Source organism: Sciurus carolinensis, chromosome 10 (assembly GCF_902686445.1).
Source record: "Sciurus carolinensis chromosome 10, mSciCar1.2, whole genome shotgun sequence".
In the NCBI taxonomy this organism is placed as follows: domain Eukaryota; kingdom Metazoa; phylum Chordata; class Mammalia; order Rodentia; family Sciuridae; genus Sciurus; species Sciurus carolinensis.
In genome coordinates this window covers 215,465-233,210 of record NC_062222.1, presented here as the reverse complement: position 1 = coordinate 233,210, position 17,746 = coordinate 215,465, and the positions used below count along the sequence as shown (strand labels likewise).

The 17,746-nt window shown below is 54.9% G+C and overlaps 1 protein-coding gene across 4 annotated transcripts in view; it reads right to left on the bottom strand.

The window, feature by feature from the left end:
- Window positions 1-8,231, bottom strand: part of Synpo2 (synaptopodin 2) — a 154,553-nt gene extending 146,322 nt beyond the window's left edge. For 2 of the 4 annotated variants that reach the window (XM_047565826.1, XM_047565825.1), the window contains exon 1: window positions 7,892-8,230. In XM_047565826.1, the coding sequence (XP_047421782.1) occupies window positions 7,892-7,996 (105 nt within the window). In that variant the 5' untranslated portion in view covers window positions 7,997-8,230. Of the gene's footprint in view, window positions 1-7,891 lie in introns of all 4 variants that reach the window. The other 2 variants (XM_047565824.1, XM_047565827.1) reach the window with 2 other exon arrangements.
- Window positions 8,232-17,746: the final 9,515 nt, after the last annotated feature.

The following is a 17,746-nucleotide window of genomic DNA, read 5'->3' as shown; positions in this document are numbered from 1 at the left end:
CTGAGGAGAAGGGCTCCCGGGCCCACTGTGGGCAGAGCACAGACCAGTACTCCTGGCATAGAAAGAAGCCTGCAGGCACCTGGACGACTCAGGAATACAAGGCCTGGCTGGGAGTGAGCCCAGAGGAAAGGAGGCCCGGGCGCCTGGCCGTGTTCACGCAGAGTTCTCACAGTGGGACACGGGGCCCAGCAGAGTCCACAGCAGACCGAGGGGTGAACAGGAGGCCTGCATGCAGAGGGTGCAGCCTCTAGCTGCTGAGAGCACCGGCCTTCCCGGGGTGGCAGGCACTAGCCTGGGAAGCGCAACGCCAGGTGAGATCAGGCAAGAGCACATGGTCTCACTCGTGCAACCCAAACACAGAGCAGCACCCGTGGCCCGGGGCCCACGGGCGTGAGGGCATGGACTGCAGCGCGGAGACGGGCTGGGGTCGCCAGGTGGCTGGGAGGGCTGTGAGCCCCGCGGCAGGGTGCGAGACTGCAGCCAGATGGAGCGGAAGGCAGGAGGTCCACCGTTCAGCATCTGACTGTGGACTTGGTTATGGGTAGTAAGGTCTCAAACCTAAAATAAGGACGGGGTGAAGCACGTGTGGACAGCTGTTCTAACCATCCCGTGATATTTTTCAAGACACCACGTTCTGAGTGATAAATACATACAATTTGACCTGTCAACTTAAAATAGATGAATAAACAGAACACTGACATAGGACTCTGGTAAGAGAAAAATCAAGGGGACACTATCCTTCCTAAGACAGAATTATGAAGGTTTCTAGTTTGTTTCTATTTTATTTCCTAAATTGTTTATTCTGAAAATAAAATTCCAAATAAAATGATCTGCATCCTGCGTCCGTGATGTTAGTCGGTGTCAGAACAGGTTGTTTCGGAGATCACGAGCACTGACCACTCCGCCAGGTCCACGCAGGTGATGTTCTACCGGCTCCTCAAGTGCACGTGCTAAGGAGACGCCTATCAGTTGGAAGGCTCTGGGCTGCCCGAACCACCAGGGGCAGCAGAGGCCCCTACCCGCGTGTGCTCTGGAAGGCAGGTGGTGAGGGCCAGGCCCCAGACCTCCCCTTGTGCTGCGAAGGTCAGTCCAGGACTGGGTGTGGCAGGACGTTTCCAGCATGCAGGAAGCCCTGGGCTCCATTTCCAGCACCAGAAAGGAAGTGTTGTAAATAAAACACCCAGAAGTAAACATCCCGTTCAAGTTTCTTCAGTGAAACTGTCTCCAGAAGGTTCTGTTAAGGGCCATCGGATGTTTGGGGAAATGATCCCGACCTCCCAGGGCAAAAGTAATCTGTGTCCCAAAAAGGTGGGATTCCAGCCAGGTGCGTTTTGATAAAGGGGATGAAGGGAGGGAGTTGCCTGGACAGTCCATAGGTCTGACCCAGAGGCTCGTCTGCGGCTCCCCGTGGGGCATCCACACCTCTTCCAAATACAGCAGATAACTCTGGCCAGCAAGAGGACCAGGGAAAACCAAAGGCCAGCGGCGAGAAGTGGACACATGGTATCCGCTCACATGGAAAACCTCCACGTTCTTAAAGTGCCTCTACCTGAGAGACGCTGGACCTGCACGCCAGGTAGCACTGCACAGGCAACCTGCCCACAGGGGTCCACAGGGACTTAGAGGCCTGCCTTTTAAAACTGGGGAGAAGGTGGTAGACGAGCAGAGGACACCCCTCGGACGTCTGCCTCCCTTCAGGGTCGTTCCAGACCCGACTCAACTCCGCAGCCCGACAAAGCCCGCTTGGGACTGGTTTCCTGGTGAATGTGTTAGAACAACACAACGAATGCCTTGGAGACGTGCACCTCCAGGTTTATTTAAACATAGGCCGCTCCCCCAGCTTTTTCCTGCTGCACATTAGCTTGGAGGCGCACCTCTAACCCCTTCCTTCAGCCATCAAGAAGAGTGGCAGGTCATCCATGTTCTGAAGGACACTCTTGGATTCCACGAGTGTCTGCGCTGCTCAGACCCCACGTTGAAGCCCCCGCCCTTCTCAGCAGGACTGAGGGGCAGTCCAGGCTCCTTTTACAGGATCACGGCAGGATGCCTTTTCCAGAAGGAACATGTTCTATTGGACTTTGAACTAGTTTACATAATTTATTTGCAAATGATTTAATTTTTCAGGATCTTTTTTTTTTTTTTTCTATAATTCAACAGTAATAAAACCTGGCCAGTCCTGCGAGTATCAAAAGAGGTAACTTAAATAACACTCTTGGAAAACTACAAGTCAGACACATAGAAGTACTTTTAGCCAAACACATGAACTGACAGGGGAAGTTAAGCTGTTTCACACATCATCTAGCTGAGTGTAAGGGCCTGTCACCGGGACCCCCGCCCACCCACCTGGTACAGACAGGGGTCTCTGCAACTCCTCTGCAAGAGCAACTGCTATGGCAGGTGGCTGGATGTGAGCCAGCTTCTAGCACCCTGCCCCAAAGGTCAGACTCCCAGCCAGGAGCTGCAGGAGCCTCCAGGGGCAGGACAGAGCAGCGAGGTGAGCCTGCCCTGTGGGGCCTCCAGGGGTCCTAGCAGAAGCCACACCTGCCTGGCACTGGGACACCACTCGGCCTTAACCAGCAAGGACAACAGCAGCAGAGAGAGAACTGCGCCTGTTCAGCTCTGGGTGAAGCTTGCACCTTCCTCTCCACTCTGCACCTCCTCGTCCTCCCTCTAGCCTGGGAGGAGCTGGAGGGAGGCGGGTCAAGAGCAGACAACACCCCTCTCCCCATGGTGAGCTCCAAAGCCACGCGCCTGGCCACAGTTTAGGGAGGGAACTCAGAGTCAGGTATTAGAAGCTCCAGTTGGACCGGATGGTTAATGACCAAGAGTGTGAGAAGTGCATGCGTCTGCCCAAAGCTCTGTCGAGGGTGGGCTGTCTTCATCAATGGCCGAGAGCAGCAGGGAGGAACAGACCCACTCACGCTTAGAACTGAACCAGCTGGCACTCCGCCAGGTAGCCCGCCGTCTACCAGTACCAGTCACCGAGGAGCTTGGAAAATGCGGCCCAGCTCCTTCAAAGCTACTGTCTCCAGGTAGAAAGAGTGAAATTTTGCCTGTGGGTTTAACAAGGATGGTAAATTCCTGGTTGTCTGGACAGGAATCGGAGCTCTGGTAAGCTGAGGTGCTTCTGGGCAGGTGAATGCTGCTCCAGGTGGCCTCCTGGGTCCTCCTCCACGCTGTCAGAGCTCGGGTCCCGGGCACACCGGAGCCAGCCCTGGTGTGGACACCAGGCTCCACATTGTTTCTCAGACACACGAGCAGGGGACCTCCCTTCCTGCAGCCCAGCCACCAGGGCTCCTGCTAAAGCCCCCAGCACCTGCCCTCTTCCCCAGCTCACCTGTCTGGGCTCCAGAGGGGAGATTCTCCCCTCCCACGACCATGGCCTGCTCAAGGCTGAAAACTTGGGCCTCTCTGGCCACCTCCTAACTTGACTGGGAAAGGGCAGTAGGGCAGGACATGCCTGCCTCCCAGTGAGCGCTGAGTGGACCCAGCTGGCTCCCTCTCTGCAGCAGTGGTTGTGAATCTGGATCACAAATGGGAATTACCTCCGAGTGTTTACAAACTCTGAGGCCCAGGGCACGCCCCAGGCCAATTAATTACCTCCCAAGTGTTTACCAATGCTGAGGCCGTGGTGCGTTCATGTTTTATAAACCTTCCTTTGGGGACCACACTGGCCTACTCCGTCCTCATTCCTCTTGGGCACGTTTCCAACAACAGAGGGAGAAGAGGTGCATTCAGATTCTTTTGAGTCCCAGTAGCAAGCAGCCTGGCCTGTCTCGCTCACCTTCTCACCTCTGGGGTGAAGGTAATGGCTCACACACGCCGTGGGCTTTGAGGAACACTCCAGAGGCATCACTTGAAGGACACCTGAACCCTCCCAGGCACCCGGCAAGGGCTTGCTGGACGCAGCCGCCGGGCCAGGTCCCCACCGGGCGGAGTGCACGTGCAGGGGCCTCTGACTCCACGCGCCCACGAGCGATGGTGGAGCACATGACACACGCTTAGGAAATGCACTGCGTATGTTGGCTGTGTAAGCAAACCCACCTTTAATTTCTAGAAAGGGCTCAAAAATCAACTAGGAATTAAGTGATTAGTTTATTTTCTATTAACGATACTACTAGCTTTCCGTGGGAAGTAAAGAGCAGATGTTCTCAATACATCTGCACACATTAACGCCCTTTCCCCAGGAGAGGTGGTTGCTTCTGGAATTACTCCATGAAGCATTGCAGAAGCCTCACGGGTGGCACAAAAGGACGTGGCCGCTGAGCCTGAAATGCACTTAGCCCACGTGATATGCTCTGTTCAGAGCTTTGAAGAGAGTGTCTGCAGCAACAGATAAGAGTCATCGAATCCATCACTGCCTCATGAAATGAACGATTATAATTTGTAATCTCAGTTGTAATCGGTACTTGAAAATTTGAACTGAAATTCAATGGGAATCAGGACTACAGAGGTTTATAAGGTTTGAAGAAAAATTCTAACTATATCAACCATGAAAGGATAAATATTCTGAACAATATTTTGTTGTTCTTAAAATGTGAGTCATTTTGAACTGTAAGATTTGTTTATACATTAGAAGCTGATCCCAACTGCCTCACATGAGGCTCTTCCAGAATGATCTGCAAGAGTGTCCAGAGGAGCCGTGGAGGAGTGTGTCCCAAGAAAGCTTTGCAAAGTGGAAGGGCTGATGTCCTCTAGTGCAGGCACCTAGCACCCACAATGGGACCGTGGGCTCCCACAGCTGGTGTCTGGGTACACACCCAGCCAGTGGCTCCAGCCTACGAGGCGTACACTGTGTACGTGCAGAATGCAAATGTACAGACACACAAGCATTCAGACACCAGGCGCGTTACTGATTATTTGGGCCTTTAAAAAAAAAATCAGTTTACTTTTAAAACAAAACATAAACTTAGAGCACTGAACTTCTTGTACTGAAAAGTTTTATTAATATTCCTGTTAGTAATCTTTAAAGTGTGGGTTTGTGTGCAGTTTGGTCAGCCAGCCCAGCACTTAACACGTCTAAGCATCTCAGAAGTGTCCGGCCTAGTCCTGGGAGCGTGCTCAGGGGACTCGGAAGGCCACTGCACTCCTGACTGTTGAACAACACTATCCCCATCTTTCCTGGGCTATTTCAGCCTGCTAAAGTTTTGTTCTATACAGAATCATGAAAACCCTAAACACAAATGTTTCACAACAAGACAATCTTTGTTTTGTCTTTGAACAAACCATTTCAAAGCATTCTCATTTTACGGTCATGGTTCAAGCACTGGCTGAAATTTTATCTTCTTGGGAAATATTTATTTTTTTTCAATTCTCAAATTAATCTTTTTTCTCAAGACCGTGAGCATCTTGCTTGCCACCAAGCGTCCTGCATCCAGCCCTGTGTGTCTCCTCTAGGTTGGAGCAGCCGGGCCCCAAGGAGCAGTCTCTGCCCCAGGACACCGCCTGTGCTGGGCTCCTGGTCCACTCTGACCGACTTGCACTGTAGAGAAGAATGGTGGCCCTGGAGAGGCAGCAGTGAGCAGCCCTCTGCTCCAAGGCTTCCTAGAACACGGGGCTCACCTGAGCACTGGAGGACCAGCACGGAGAGAAGGGAGGCGCCACCCCGCTCTGCTGTTCAGAGCCACTGGAGGATGACACTTCCAGCCAGGCCATCCTCACCAGCAGACCAGGAGTACTGTGCCCTCGGGTGTAGGGCAGGGAGAGTGGCCCTCAGACACTGCAGTGCAGTTTCTTCCTTCACTCTCTCCTTTCCACCCACTCAAAAGCGTCTCTCTGCTTAGTTGCACATGCACACACGCGCAGCACCCCCGGGGAGCTGGCCACTGCCAGGGGCCAGGCTGTCCTGGAGCTCAGATCTGGAAGGAACTCCAAGTCTCCCCATGGGAGGCAGCCAACCATCGGCAGTTCTAAACTCGGCAAAGCCACATCAGCCTCCAGGTCTCAGCCTGGATTAGACATTCACATTTATCTCACATCACCTGATATCTTTAAATGTTGTCACAAACTTTGGTGCTTTTACTACCAGTAACTGACGCTCTGTGGTTCCCAGCATTTCAGGACCCTGTTGCCACGACCCTCCCTCCGGTTCTGGCAGGTTCCTTTCCCCTGCCCCGGTGCCCCACCCTCTTCCACTGCTCTCCTTCCACGCCTTCCCTTCTCTGTGAGTGGGCTGCACCGGGCACAGAGGAGGAGTCCCCCCAGTTCCCGGGTCTGAGTGGACTCCACGGGGCGCAGAGGAGGGGTCCCCCCAGTTCCCAGGTCTGAGTCGGCTCCACGGGGCGCAGAGGAGGAGTCCCCCCACGTTCCCGGGTCTGAGTCGGCTCCACGGGGCGCAGAGGAGGAGTCCCCCCACGTTCCCGGATCTGAGTCGGCTCCACGGGGCGCAGAGGAGGAGTCCCCCCAGTTCCCGGGTCTGAGTGGACTCCACGGGGCGCAGAGGAGGAGTCCCCCCACGTTCCCGGGTCTGAGTCGGCTCCACGGGGCGCAGAGGAGGAGTCCCCCCAGTTCCCGGGTCTGAGTGGACTCCACGGGGCGCAGAGGAGGAGTCTCCCCACGTTCCCGGATCTGAGTCGGCTCCACGGGGCGCAGAGGAGGAGTCCCCCCAGTTCCCGGGTCTGAGTGGACTCCACGGGGCGCAGAGGAGGAGTCCCCCCACGTTCCCGGGCCTGAGTCGGCTCCACGGGGCGCAGAGGAGTCCCCCCACGTTCCCGGGTCTGAGTCGGCTCCACGGGGCGCAGAGGAGGAGTCCCCCCACGTTCCCGGGTCTGAGTCGGCTCCACGGGGCGCAAAGGAGGAGTCCCCACGTTCACTCTTGCCTACAGCCACCTGCCTGCCGGGCTCCCGCAGGCGCCCAGGGAGCCGCGTGAGGCTCCGATCACTGGGAGGTTCAACGAGACACTCCGGGAGGGTTACTTAACCCCTCGGGGCTCTTTCCTCTACCGAAAATACTTGAACTGGAAATCTGAGGGACTTTCCAGTAATTAAAAAAAAAAAAAAAAAAAATGTGCGTTTCAGGTCCTGCTCAGGGTCCTCGCTGAGGTCTGAACCTCCACTAGGGGGCAGGATTCTACCATCGCGTTAGGAAAGGACTGAACGGGGAAACTTCAAAGAAACTCCTTTCCTCACTCCCACCGCTTTTAAAAGTAAAAGTTAGGGTGAAGGAACGCCTACAAGGCAGCCACTCACATTCCTGAGCCACCCGGACCCGTAAGCATAGAACAAAATCCGTCTCCTGCTCCACATACTTCGATACGATACTATAATTTGGTATTAAAGTCAGGTAAAACTTTGCTCACTCCATACGTTTTAGAGTTCTTTCGACTGCCAGTTGGAGGCAGCAGCCCGGCCCGGCGGCGCACCCCTGCGGACCAGCTCCGCAGCCTGCAGTCGCCCCAGGCCCTGGCCGCTCCAGAATCTCTGCGTCTCACTACCGCCGGAACCGGCTGAGCACACTTGAGGGAATACAGCTCTTGGATTTGTGCATTTACTTGTCAAACCCTTAAAAGGATATTCTTTAAATAGATTTTATGACATTTCATCATACTTTAAAAATTATTGCCAAAATTGGCTTTTCTGTGCACGCTGCCACCAGTACTAGATCCCCTGGCGCATCGCCGACAAGCGGCTGTGCCCCGCCGAGCTCTCTGCCGTCCTCGGAAGCGGGCGTTATCTAGGTCTTTTCTCCTACATGTGCCCCTTCTCTCCCCCGTTGATTGCCAGTTAATTACATGATATACGGTAGTTCCAACTTCGCAGTTTCTTAAATCCAAGCCGGGTCCTCCATCAATTCAGCGGCAGCTAACCCAGGGGCCTGCCGCCCGAACTCAGCAGGTTGCCATCACCCTCCCGGCAGACAAGGCGCACAACCCTGACCCTGCTCCCTGCTTACCTTTGCCACTTGGAGAGGTTGCTTCTGCTCCTTGCCGCCCTGCAGCCGGAACCCCCAGGGCGCCCCTCCAGTCATGGAGATGCAAATGAAATCCCCGGTGCCCATTTTCCCTCCCGCTGGGCAGCGTGGTGAGCTGGAAGGCCGTTGGCTGGGATGCGCGCAGCGGGTGCCACGGGGACCGACTGGGCGCGCAGCCGAGCGGAGCACTGCGCCGCTGGTGGGTCCTGCGCCCCGAGGCTGGGCGTCCAGGACGGGCCCACTCCTGCGTCACGCTCCTGACTCGGCCCCTCGGAGGGAGGGCGCGCTGCAGCGGCAGGGTCGGGAGGTGGGGAGGGAGAGCAGCATTCCTCCGCCGGAAAGGCTGGAGTCCCGGTGCTTAAGAAGAAAGGAGGGTTGAAAACCTTGCAGCTCATAATTCTATAAATAGCAGAGGACACGTGAAGTTTTAATCCCCAGCGACTAGTGACATCCTAAAATATGTGCTCAGAGAACACGACTTCTGGAGGAGTAGTTCTCCCAAACACATGTGAGATTTACATGTGAAGAATGTAATGGGCAGAGTTCAAGTGGGTTAGGCTACTGTTTCTATTTGCAGTCTGCAGAGTAAATCCCACAAGAAGAAGAAATGCAAGTATCAACATTTCTACAAACCTCCTGTTTTCTGACCTGCATTATATGGAGGGAGGGAGGAAGAGAGGGAAGAGAGATGGAACCCATCTCCCCGCATCTACCTCCTAATAGCTACACTATTGCATGGTTTGGGTATTTCAAATGTATATGCTTCTTTATTCCTTCCTCTGGCCTTCTTAAAACTGAATCTGAGAGTCAACAGCTGTCACCTACAACTACAGGATGGTTTCTGTAGTTTCTCATTACATGTTCTGAACTGGGTGGTCCGATGTGAAGGTGGATTTCACATGCGTTCCAAAGTATTTTAATGTTTTCAGCTGGAACATGAGGTACCAAAAATATACAAGTGGAATGTTTCAACTTGGCCATGATAATTTTCTTTTCCATAACCTTCATCCATACAAGAACACACTTCCAGGAGCCTGGAAGAGTTCCTGTGCTCCAGGTGGGACCAGAGAGCAGCCAGGCAGACAGGATGCAGACTCTTCTCTCCGCACAGGGCTTCACACAACTCAGGCCCCCCGGGAGGATGAGAAGTCAGCAGTGTTGACCAGGAAGAGAGTGAAGGTCACTAGGGCTGGGGCTCATCCCCAGATGGACTCTCTCAGAAAGGGGAATTAACTTTCCCTAAGTCTCTTTAAAAACAGGAGAGAAGAGGCTGGAGGTGAGGTACAGTGCCAGAACCCTCACCTGGTAGGCAGGAGGCACTGGGTTCTACCCCAGCACCACACACACACACACACACACACACACACACACAGCAGAGAGACAAGGCACTGCAGGTGATGTAGGAGACCAAGCTCTGGGAGCAGTTGTGCCCACTCCGCCGTACCCTTGGCTCCACTACCCACTCTAGTCTGACTCCTGTCCTCAGCAGGAGGGGCTCCAGGCAGATCCACAGGTGACATGCTGACCATGCTCCAGAGGTTCTCGGCTCTGCTCAGCCGCTAAAGGTTGGTGTGCATCTGGGTAGAACCCGTCCTCATGTTTCCACTTTACGTCCTTTCTGTGGGTTCTCCCACTCCCCCTACAGAATTCAACTGTCCCCTGTGGTCTCAGACGTCTTTCCTTAAGTCCAGGCCAATAAATCCAACTGCCTGTGAAACCTGTTTCTATGATATGAATTTGCCACAGAAACCTACAACTCAGGGCTGGGCTGCAGCTCAGTGGTAGAGCACTTGTCCACGTACCCAAGCCCTGGGCTCCACAAGAAAAAGAAGGGAGGAAGAAATGTGTTTGAGCTCTGTCCCAGTTCCTCACACGGAGCTCCTAAAACCCTAGGAAATCGTCAGGAAACCTAAAACTCCATGCTTTGAAATTGAGTTGTGTTCTGCCCAGCACTGCTCTCCTGGGCTCCATGGCAGGTTGGTCCACAGGCCAGCTCCCTTCAGCCCTGACTTAACTGTCGATGTGACACAGCGTTATGTGACCAAGCGGAAGACAACCACAGACCCAGGCCCGAATGGCTCAGCGCCAGTATCCCCAACGGCAAGAGCCCAGCGGGGGTTCTGCGAGCTGTGTGCCCTCACAGCCCAGACCTCGCCCATCCCGCCCTCAGCTCCGTCTCTGACCTGAACCAGGGAATCAAATTTGCTACCGCCTGTTGGAGACGCTCCTGCCAGGACCTGGACGTGTGCATGCATCCTTAAGCTCCTGTGGTGGGCAGTGCTGGAGCCCACGGGACCCAACCAGGACTTAAAGTCTGCCTGAGTTAAAGTGCGTTTCTAAAGCTTTGGTGCCGAGGGTGGAGAGCCCCACATGCTAGCCTCACCTCGGCCCTGAGGTGCCTGCTGGTCATTGCTGCCCCTCCCCACTCGTGCCCCGCTCCTGCCCCACTAGGCCCTGTGCATCCAGCCTCCAGACAGACGCCAGGGTCACTCCGTCTGGCTGGGCTGCAGCAGCATCCTCATGCCCCCAGCTCCAGCCCAGCTTCCACCTATGGCCAGGATGCAATTTCTGAAACACATTTTCTAGGCTGCTTTTCCTCCTCCAGGGCTGCTAGAATAAAACCACTCTCATTTACACAGACGACCTCTGCTCCCACTGTGCCTGCCTCCGTCTCCTGCCCCCACCTTGACGCATGACTCAGACTGGAGCTGCTTTTGGTCTCTGACTTGCTGCTGCTCCATCTGCTCAGCATTCCTCAGCCCTCCAGTCCCCACACAGCTTGATGACTCCTGTCCACCCTTGCAGCCTCCAATTCCACATCGCCATCTCAGGAGGCCTGATCTGTCCCTCCAACATCCAGGCTGGGTGCTCCTTCCCCACCACCTTCACCCAGCACTTTCCCTCTCACTCCCAGAGTCTCCCAAATTGTGTGGGTCCCACACGAGGTGACTCACCCTGAGAGACTGGATCGCTTCTGGCCTACTCAGAATTACGCCTAGTCTGATACAGTTCCTGACAATCCGTACTCAGTTAGTACGAGGGAAGAGCAGGTGAGATCTCCCAGGACTCCGTACAGAAAGGAGAGCCAAGGATTTCTAACTTGGCTTCTTTGTCTTCTCTCCATTTGACTGGAAAGGGGCTTAGACATAACAAAATCCCCAAGCAAACAGGTGGATCAGGCCAGGCCACCTCCCAAGCGCCTGCGCCTCTTCACTCTGGCTGGTCCACCTGAGGCCCCTGCAGAGTGGGGGCTGGTTCCTCCTCAGCACTGGGATGGGTGGGGAGCCGCCTGGGGAGGTGGCCGGAACACCCAGGGCCACGGGGATTCGAGACTTCCAGCAGAGCTTCTGGGGCAAGCCCCGTCCCCAGAGGATGTGGGAAGCAGGCCCTGGAGGGTGTGGAGATGGCCCTGTGTCCCGTGCTCCCGCCTGGCTTTCCGGGTGTGCCAGACACAAGGTCCCGACGCCTTCCCTGACCTTTTCCAGCCATCTTGAGGGTAAGGTAATGTCTCCACTGAGGCAAAGAACAGGTCTCCCACCTGCTTCTTCAAAAGCTGCGGCTTCTCTAAGCTTGGTGTGCCCTGGGATCTCCTGCAGGGCGGGGGACACGCTGCTGCCCCTCTGCTCCGGGGCTCCTGCAGCACCAGGTTCTTTGCCTCTGACCAGAAGCCATGTGTTCAGGTCTGAAACAGGAGTAGGTCAGGCGCAGTTTGCAAGGACAGGAAGTCAGACCAGGCCCAGCAGGCACACCCAGTGGAGACGGGGAGCGAGCCTGATGGAGCTCACGGCCGCCCTTCAGTTCACAGGCTTTGGGAGCACAGGTAAGGGGTACACTGCGTCCCCTGAAGGAAAGCCAGACAGGGTTTGGAGGTGGTGGAGGACTCACCCTCCTTGCCACTCTGTGGCCCACCTGCATGTGGCGCTCTGCCGACTAGGCCGCACCCTGGCTGGAGAGGTCCCTGGACGTGACCCGAGGCACGCCGTGGGCACAGCCTCCCCCAGGGACGATGTGCCACACGGTGCCTGGCATCTGCTGCCCAGCCAGCAAGTGCCTCTTGTATTTCTGATTCGGTTTTCTCACTGCAGGATAGATGCACTAAACTATCATTTCTCCTGATTGTTCAAAGGCGTAGACGTCACTCTTCCGTGTGGATGGAGTTGTGACGTGGGGGAAAACAAAGCTTCTCAACAGAAGCCAACATCACCATGGAACTAGAGGAATTCAGTGGCCACGCCCACAGCTGGATGGGGGACCTACCTTGGCGCGTCCCTCCTGGCCACCAGACGCCCCTGCTCACCTCAGGCGTTCCTGGTCTCAGCCCCCACTCCGCCACCACTGCCGTGTCTGCATGGCCCAAGGCCTTGAAGAAGCCAGACCTCCCTGCCGATGAGCCTTTCAAACAGACTGGCAGGCATCTTCTGACATGGCTGAGGTCAGTTCAGGTTGAATAAACCACCAAGAGAGCACCAGAGACCCACGTCCCCTGGTGAGCACATCCCGCAAGAGAGTCATCTCCAAAGCACAAATTTGGTCACACTTGGTGACTGTGCATGTGCGTGTGTGTGTGTGTGGACCAAGGAGGCAGAGTTGAAGTCACGCGTCACAGAGCACAGCTCCAGGTGTCCAAGACGGCAGGTGTGTGCAGCAGGGGCTTGCTGACCCTCACGTCCACTGGCTCCTGCTCCTGGTGCTTTCACGTGTGGGCGCTGAGCTGTGCTTTTGGGGAGGTGCTGGTGGGTCTGACTCCTCAGAGCCGAGTGAAAATGACGTCGAGGAAGCACACATGCCACCGCACCCGACAGGTGGGTTTCCCGGCAGCTGGTGTTGCTTTACAAATCCGCAGGCGGTGACCCTAACTGTGACTGGGTCGTACCCCAGCCAGCATTAACAGTCAGGCCAGAAGCCGTGTGTTTTGTCATGTTTTCATTCTAGATTTTCCCTTTGTAAATGTGACTGACAGCAGGAGACGGGAGACCATGGTGACAGAAAGAACAATGTCCTCCTTCAGGGTGACGGCTGCTGGCCTCTCAGCACACGGTGGCTGCAATTAGCTGCAGATAACAATGTCATGGGTGCACCCCCAATCCCATGTCCAGCCGGAGAACGGGGTCCATCACCGCTGGCCCCAGGACTGGCAGTGCCATCTGGGGTGCTGTGGCCATGGGGATGCCCTCTGCAAGGTGCTGGGCAGCTCTGCAGCCTCGGGGCGAGAGCTGTGTGCAGCTGGACATCCAGGCCCCAGAGCGTCTCCCCTGCTGCCCCTGAGCCTGCACTCAGGCCGATGTGGCTGTGGACAAACTGCTGTTCTGATTTGAAGTTCGATCTGGAGGGGTCGCTGGGGGATGCTCACCAGCAACCACGTGTGCAGCTGAAACCCAGGCGGCCACTCTCAGCCCCAGGGCAGAGGCAAGGTGTCACCGGCTGGAGCTGCCCAACAAACACCCCGGCTGCAGGGTTGGAACCTTGACGCTCATTCCTGCAGCCTGGAGGCTGGAGCCCAGATGCAGGCGTCACAGGGCTGGCTTCCCCGGGCTCCCTGGGCCCGTGGTGGCCCCTGCCCACTTCAGTTCCTCTTCTTAGGAGATCTGCCATGTTGGGTCAGGGCCCCCTGGGGCCACGTCCTAACTTGAAACCTCTTCAGGGCTGTCTCCAGTCACCTTCCTGGCCCTGCTGTTGGGACTCCATGGGCAGTGGGGCCATAACTCGGCCCTCGACAGGAGGCTTGGCAGACCACAGCCAAGCTGTCTGTCCATCCTCCCCAGTTCACACAAGCACAGGACCTGTCTGTGACAGGAGCCTTCCAGGTGGTGGCGATCTCATCTGCTCTTCAGGTTTTCCTTCCTCCTTTGACAAGTGGATGGACAGAACCTTGCCGTTCCCCAGGTCAAGACTTCTGCCTAGCTGGAACAAAAGGCGGCGATGGCCGTTCTCTGCCTCGTGGCGTCCACGTCCACAGGCAGGCGGGAGCCAAAAGGGGACCTGTGAGGGGTTGGGGAAGGACCCGTCCCCACGGGAGGGCCCAGGGGCCTGTGGGCCTCTCAGGTGACGAGGCCCTCATGTAGCTGACAGGTAGATGAGGCAGCAGGGCCCCAGGCAGAGGCTGGACACAGCCCACATTTCCAACTCTGGCAGCTGCAAGGAGGACCTGGCTGCCAGCAGAAAGAACAGGCTTCCCCCAGGAATGAGGAATTTCCTAGAAAAGGAAAGAAGAGCAGGGCAGGGCAGCCACTGCAGAGTGGACTGCAGAAGAGGAGGCTGGTGACCAGCTACCTTCACCCTCCAACTCTGCAGCAGGCTTCGAAGTCAAGGTCAGAGTGCCCAACCCCTCCGCCACCTGCCAGCAGCCCCTGGACTGTGGACGTCTCTGCTTCCTCATGGTGAAGAGTCTACCGGGAGGGTGGATGAGCTGCCTGCATGCCCAGCACCGTGCCAGTTTCAGGAGGCTGGTCCCTTGGGTTTCTGCTGCTTTGGTAGGACACTGCTGTTTGTGCCTGGCATGCTCCCATTCCCACAGTACAGGCTGCTCTCAGCCCCAAGGGAGGAAGAGCACCCTCATGCTCCTGAGCAGGACTTTGAACTCAGCCAGGTGGCCATGGCTGAGATTCCAGAAGTTCTCTAGGTCCCTGCTGTCTCCAGTGGTGCCTGAGACCTGGGAGCTCAGAATCACCTGCGGACAAACCTGTCCAGCTCCGTGTTTGAACCTTGTGCCCTGCACTGCACGTCCAGGCTCAGCAGAGGTGCTGCACAGTGGTGGACTTGACCTTTTCCTGCCTTTCAGGAAGAGGAATCCCTCCAACTTCCAACATGGCCAGAGAACCAGCGTTACAGGCCCCCGGCTCTGGGAACTCATCAGCAGGGTCATGGAGTGAACAACTGGAATCATGTCGGTTACGTGGAAACATGCTGAAAGCAGCTGAAAGCAGACCAACCTGCACAAACCTGGCCTTGACTTCACTGCCAGGTTTTATTAACCAACAACAAGAGGAGTGACAAGAAACAATGCCTTCTACACCTCTGATTGCTTGCTCTTTGCAATCCCCTATTAAAAGAATTAAACCTCTCCAAGAAAATGACATCTGCTAAACTCTGGGAAGCAGGGAAGACGGGCAGCCAGGCCAAACACAGCTCTGAGTCATGCTGGAGTCACTGGAACCTGACCCCAGAGCCCTCACCACAGCGGAACCACCCAGAAAAGTCAGGTGGACACGTGGAGGCCACGCCCTAACAGCGTGCAGGGGATTGTTTTCCTGCAGTGTGCCAAACCTGGCCCTAAATAGCTCACGGGACACGTTTTCTCCCGTTTCCTTCCAACCTGGGTAGTTATGCCGGCACTGGAGAGTCCAACACCAGGGAGAACTGTCCGTCTTTCAAAGTACCGCCCGCTCCTGCTCACGGTCTCCAGCCCCACCCTCCTGGGCTGCCTTGTGTATTCCTAGTGCAGATCCTGGTCATGATGAGGAGTACTAGGAATGGGGCCAAGCATCCTCATACATGGAAATTTTTTCTCTGTATTAATTTAAAATACCTTTGAAAAACACTTTCTCTTTTTAGCTAAAAGATAGGATTGTTTTTAAAACAGTAAAATGATACTTCAGAAAGGCATGTGTCAATATGCACAAAAATTTAGGCAAGTTGACAATTTAAAAATTCAATGTTATATTATCATGATAGGAGAATTTAATTCAGATATGAGGCATTTCAAATACATTATCTCTGATATATCTCATTTAGGAAATGCATTTTTTAAAAATTCAGTAATCACCCAAATTTAGACAATCAGTGTGAAAAGCTGTAATACTACCTATTTGTATTTTGGGAGGAATTCAATATTTTAGCACGTGTGTCTAGTTAAAAAATACATAAAATCCGGCAGTCAGTGCACAGAAATTCCAGATGAGAGCGTGTCCCTTGTTCCTGCATTTTCTGCTAAGTAGTTGTGTTTGCTGTGGAAAACTGTAATTGGTTTTCCTGTGAAGTCCACACTTTTATTCAAAGGTGAACTCGACAGAGCCTGACTTAAATAAAGGGGGAACTTTTCAATCCAAAAGCAAAACCAGATAATGATCATTAAAACTGATTTTGCTTCAGTCTTTCCAAATCCACCTTCTCCTGCCTTAGCAATGAAGGAAATCCAGCTGTTGGGACGATCTGCAGGACACTTGTGTCTCAGACCCGGTGAAGCAGACATTCAGTTAGAAACACCCTTTCATTTCCTCACAGAATCACTTTGGCTAGGAGCCCGAGCGGTAAGTCCCTTCCACTAGTCTTCTGCAGTAACCAAGTATCGAGCACCATGCAGGTGGAGACGCTGTCAAAACCATCAGACACAGGTTTAGATCTGAAGTGATTTTTCTCAAAGACTGACAAACTTCATAGCGTGGCAGGCATTCTTTTGCCACAGAATTAGACTGACAAATACACACATTAGCACTGAGCTGGAGTCGGGCTCGGGACACCTGACCCACGGTGTTGTTGCTCTCTAAAGATGAGGGGAACAGGGCTGTGGCGGGAGCTCAGCAGGCAGCACCGGGCTCGCAGGCGAGGCTCGGGACCCCATCCCCAGGACTGAGATGAGCGTCAGTGGAGCGGTTCATTAGCAGGAAGGACGAGGCTGCGTGACAGCAGCAGCCCTGGCCGGTAGACAGGAAGCACGGTGTTCCTCAGCCGGAGGACAAGCCAACAGCCCTGAGCCAGGAGATCAATTCTGCTCCCATTTATGAGGATATTTGGGATACCTTTTGGCAGAAGAGCTGTTCCTCGGAAAACCACCTGGACAGCTAGAAAATTTCTCGATGTCTGTGGAAGACAGCATTCTGACCAGCCAGGACCACGGTGTGAGACTGGGAGGCCAGCGCCGAGCTCAGGGAACCTGCAGCTGGGTGGAGCTGCCCGGGAGCAGCGGTCTCACCACAGGGGATTCTGTCTGCTGGGACATTTGGACGTAGTAAAGGAGACCTCCTGCTGACAGCCCCAGGCTGTATGGTGAGTTCTCTGGGCCAAAGTGTCAGCAGTTCTGCAACCCAGACACCACAGCTGGGAGACCAGGCCGAGCTTAGAAACTCACACACAGCTGAGTTCCGTGGTTCTCATGCCTGACTCCACTCAGACGTCTTCTAGCATCTCTGTGGGAGTCTCCCAGCCTGGGCAGGCAGTCCACTCCGTCATGATCCACACTCAGCCTGTCCTGACTCACCTCGCACTCCCAGGTACAGACCCACCCAGCCACAGACACACCCTTGTGGCCTGGTCAAGAAAACAGGAGTCCCTACTCCAGTTCCCCCAGGCTTCTCATCGCCTGCTGGCCCTCCCACCCTGAAGAAAGAGGAGGAGCTCGCTGTCCTCCCTCCTGCACTGTGGGTCCCCGAGGGTAGTCACATCCTCCACAGCTGCTTCACCCTAGTATGTGCTTTGGGGATTTTCTGCAAATACCTTCTTCACCAAATCTCAGCCAAAAGACAAAAGGTCTATCTTGAGCCACAGGCTTACCTCTGTTTGGAAACTCTTGCCTCCTCCATGACACTTGCTAGGCTGTACTGCCCTATTGTTGCCATTCCTTCAAAACTACACTGACCATGGGGCACAACTGTATCAGAATGCTCAGCACCCCACTGTGGACCATGCTCAGCTCCTCACTGTGGACCATGCTCAGCTCCCCATTATGGACCATGCTCAGCTCCCCACTGTGGACCATGCTCAGCTCTACACTATGGACCATGCTCAGATCCCCGCTGTGAACCATGCTCGGGTCCCCACTCTGAACCATGCTCAGCTCCCAACAGTGGAACATGCTCGGAACCCCGCTATCCAACATGCTCAGCTCCCCATTGTGGACCATGC